The following is a 552-nucleotide window of genomic DNA, read 5'->3' on the forward strand; positions in this document are numbered from 1 at the left end:
CACCTGATAATTTCCATGCGAATACACCTGCGCGGAGGTCCTTGGCAGAGCAGAGTACGTGGGAGGCAGAGACGCTGAACTGATCGTGTTAACTCCCTCGGCAGGCCATGATTCGGAGTCTGGGGGGGGGGGAGAGGATAGGGAGGGGAAATAATGTTAAATAATGATAAATAAGTGGATGAGGGAAAGTTATAGTGGTGATAGTGAGAAATAGTTGATAAGGGAAATAATGTTAGCGATAATGATTAATAACTGCATAAAGGGAAAATGATAGTAGGGTTGATAGTGAGAAATAGTTGGATAAGGGAAATGATGATGCTTGTGATAATGATATATAGCTGGATAGGGGAAAGTGATAGTGATAATGATAATGAGAAATGGATGAAAAAAGTAAGAATAATGATTATAGTGATAATAAGAAAGAGTTGAATACGAAAAAAATATAATGATAGTGATAATGAGAAATATTTAGATAAGGGAAAAGGATGGCGATAGTGATAATGATGGTGATAAATTTCTAATTGAAGAATATTATAACGATAAATAGTTAAA

General features: G+C 36.1%; 1 protein-coding gene across 2 annotated transcripts in view; it reads right to left on the bottom strand.

Annotated features, from left to right (window-relative positions):
• LOC119593102 overlaps positions 1–552 on the bottom strand; it is an 8,913-nt gene that overhangs the window by 2,610 nt on the left and 5,751 nt on the right. For both annotated transcript variants that reach the window (XM_037942067.1, XM_037942066.1), the window contains exon 5: positions 4–119. In XM_037942067.1, the coding sequence (XP_037797995.1) occupies positions 4–119 (116 nt within the window). The remainder of the gene's footprint in view (positions 1–3; positions 120–552) is intronic.

This window comes from Penaeus monodon, chromosome 31 (assembly GCF_015228065.2).
Source record: "Penaeus monodon isolate SGIC_2016 chromosome 31, NSTDA_Pmon_1, whole genome shotgun sequence".
NCBI classification, from domain to species: Eukaryota; Metazoa; Arthropoda; class Malacostraca; order Decapoda; family Penaeidae; genus Penaeus; species Penaeus monodon.